The sequence below is a fragment of the Drosophila montana genome, unplaced genomic scaffold (genome assembly GCF_035044405.1).
Source record: "Drosophila montana isolate Dmon_TW-CO22-7 unplaced genomic scaffold, ASM3504440v1 contig_3083_1, whole genome shotgun sequence".
Lineage (NCBI taxonomy): Eukaryota > Metazoa > Arthropoda > Insecta > Diptera > Drosophilidae > Drosophila > Drosophila montana.
Window position 1 is genome coordinate 108,983 of NW_026997957.1, and position 3,343 is coordinate 112,325.

The 3,343-nt window shown below is 43.6% G+C and overlaps 1 protein-coding gene across 1 annotated transcript; it reads right to left on the reverse strand.

Annotated features, from left to right (window-relative positions):
- Window positions 1-1,621: 1,621 nt before the first annotated feature.
- On the reverse strand, window positions 1,622-2,224 carry LOC135430799 (as-peptide 126). Its single transcript, XM_064685597.1, has 2 exons — window positions 2,173-2,224; window positions 1,622-2,103 (listed from the first exon to the last, which is right to left on the reverse strand). Exons 1-2 carry the CDS (start codon window positions 2,179-2,181, stop codon window positions 1,702-1,704), a joined length of 411 nt encoding a protein of 136 aa, XP_064541667.1. The 5' UTR covers window positions 2,182-2,224; the 3' UTR covers window positions 1,622-1,701.
- Between the last annotated feature and the right edge of the window lie 1,119 nt (window positions 2,225-3,343).

The following is a 3,343-nucleotide window of genomic DNA, read 5'->3' on the forward strand; positions in this document are numbered from 1 at the left end:
GAGAAGCCTATAAAAATTGTATTTATTATTTATTTTATATAATTTTGTGCTAATATTTTAAACTTCATTATCAAAGGATATCAGAAATGAGAAATAATGCGTAAATATTGTAGAATTTTCCAACACTATTTTTTGCAATTGCTTCAAAATTAGTTGTAAGGTCAAGCGAGAAGGTGGATAAGCAGTTCTGAGCATAAGAATTGCTTCAGTTTAATCTACCTGTTGTTTATAAATTACAGGGTATATGCATTAGCGCGTGCTCGAGCGCATTTAAATGCAGCTAGCTGCAAAGTTTTCAGCTTCACGCAGTTTTTTATTGAATAAAAGGTCATTAAATTTGGACGCTATCTGTTGCCGAGAAGTTGTGAAAATTCTGCAGTCACTTCACTGAATTCCCCAAGATTCCCATCCCTCGCCTGCAACTCCTCCTCCTGCTCCTCCTCGTCCGTGTAGCTGTTCCGCCACGCATTTGGGTTTTTACAAGACTTTTCCGCTTACGTTGCACAAAACTTTACAACTACTTGGCATTTACTACCTGTGCAGCAGCTGGAGCGCAGGATGAGCGGAGGACGATGCCAAAGTTATGATAAGCAGGAGCAGCTCCGATGCGCCGGCAACGCTGTCGCCATCATCATACTCCAGCTGCGTTGCCCGGGGCGCTCTCAGGCTTTCAACGCGCCGTCGAGGGAGGGAGAGAGGGAGGGAGGGAGGGACTGTGGCAGTCGCATAAAGTCAAGCAGAAAACTTGACTGCCGCTGGGCCAGGAAGCGCTGAAAGGAAGCATATTTCATATAAAAGAAATCCTTTTTAAATAGAAAGTTTAATCCTAGCAAGAAAAACTTGCGCCAGGTGGGGCTGCTCAGATCCTTAAATTTCGATAAGGCCCTACAACAACAAACTAGAAAAAATTGCAGGAATATAGAGTGAACGACTAGAAGTCACCCAAATGAGTTTGAACCAGCGACAGTTTTATTTGGGCTAGAAGCCCTGGCATATACCAAAGTTGGTTTGAACCAGCGACTTACCCTGGCACACGGAAACACACACAATTTTAACTATGAATCAACCGTTAAGCCAAGCAGATAGTTTACCTTAAAGCAGAAAGTGGGTTTGAACCAGCGAATATTTATTTTTGGGCTTATAGCGTTGGCAAAGTTGGTTTGAACCAGCGACTATTTATATGCCACTGAAGTTTGGCCTCTAAAAATACGAAGTCGTGGGAAATGGTATCCAATAATCAAAATATTGTGGCTACGACACCCGAATGAACCGAAATTGTAGACCCTTTCTCTTATAGACTGCATGATACCCTAACTATTGTGGGGTAATCGATAAAAAACCATTTCTAAGCCTGATATTAAAGAACAAATATTGGAATATTTAAACTCTATCGGGATATATGGAAGATATGCCGACTTCTATCTGTTACCTCTACCCTGCTAGTTCCCAGATACAGGGTATACAGCAAATGCTGCCCAACCCCCACTCCAATCCTCAACCCTTTACAAAACTGTTGCCAGGCAAAGCACATTGAGGCGTGATCCGAGCCCAGCCGGGCATTAACTTAAAGCTGCAGCCCAGCTCAGAGTCCATTTTGATTAACTAATTTAGTGTAGTTGGCTTTTGCGGATGTATATACTATATGTACAAATCTTTATTTACACCAGAGAGAATGTCAAGAATTGGTCACATTTGAGCGCTTCACTTCTTCAGCAGCACGGGCGCAGCGACGGGCGCGCTGTACGCCAGCGGAGCAGCTGCGGCATAGCGGGCGATGGGTGCAGCAAAGGGCGAGGTGTAGGCGGCGGCAAAGGGTGAGCTGTAGGCGGCAGCAATGGGAGCGGAGTAGGCGGCGGCAATAGGTGAGCTGTAGGCGGCGGCAATAGGTGAGGTGTAGGCGGCAGCAACTGGAGCGGTATAGGCGGCGGTGTAGGCAGCTGGGAAGGCGGCGCTATGGGCCACCTGGTGGGCGGTGTAGCTGGAGGCATAGGGTGCCACGTAGGCGGCGCTGCCGACGACAGCTGGTGCGGTGTAGGCCAAAGGAGCCACAATGCCGGGCTTGGCAGCAGCCACAGCCACAACAGCGAAGAAGCAGACGGCGAACTACGGAAGATTCAACAATTGAAGATGCAACTGGAACTGGAGCAGGAGCAGGAACTGGGAGATACTTACGAATTTCATGTTTGGTTGTTTTGGTTGTTTTGGTTGTTTTGGCTTGTTGACACTTGAAGCTGTGAGCGTTGTTTGATATGGTTTTTGGCCAGCTGCTGGCTTTTTATAGTCGCTCCAAGAGACATGACGCATCCCCCCGAGAGGGGCCTCGACCGAAGGTTGCGCTTACAAATGCAGCGGGCATAGCTGACGGCGCGACGTTGACATCGACATCGACTTGGCTCGACTTGGCTCTGGCGTTTAGTGGGCCACCTTTTTTTCTGTTTTTTTTTTTATTGTTGTAAATCGCATTTGGCACGTGCGTCGGCCTTTTGGTAATTTGATTGGGTTTTGCGTAAAAAAAAAGCAATTGAAATGCGGCTTCCTTCACACAAAGGCCATAAACCAATTATAAAATACAAAACTTTGAAATATTCAACACGAACATCCCCTGGCAAATGCGAGCCGGGCAGGAAGAAGCATACAAAGGAGTTGTGCCAGGGCTGAAAAGCCATATGGGACTGGCCAGGATATTCAATGAAAATATTTAATTGAATATTAGTTGAACTTTATTTTATTTCAGTTTCAGCATTTAAACGATTTCTATCTCAAGAATTGATGTTTAATGTTCTTTTTAGAAAATATAAAATAAACAACAAGTGGAAGAAATTTGAAAGTGAAATATTCTTGGATTTTGTATACTATGCCAAATTTTGAGTCTCAAGCTCTTCCAATCTTCGAAATAATAACAAAGCGATGCTTAAGATCGATAAATATAGGTTTTGCATGGTTAAGCAAATGATCCCACATTTATTTTTAAGTATGCTTTTGTTGAAGCTAAAGCCAAATTGAAAGTGTCTGGCTCTTAGGGTCTCTCCGAACAAAGTGTCAAATTAAGAGTCTCATTTCTAATCTTCGAGACTTCGATATTAATCGATATTGGAGAAATATGGGAATTAGTGCAGGTATCTAGCTCTTAGATTCTCTGGGATCAACTTGTTTGCGTAGAAGGGTAAAATCTTAAACTAAATCGATATTTATCGCGACTTTGATATTAATCGATTTTGGCGAAAGATGGCTATTATCGCAAGCTTATGCTACGTATTTTAAAGGGAAACTATAACTAAATTGGAAGAGGCAAACTCTTAGGGTCTCTGGAATAGACGTATTTTGCTTAGAGGGGTAAAATAGG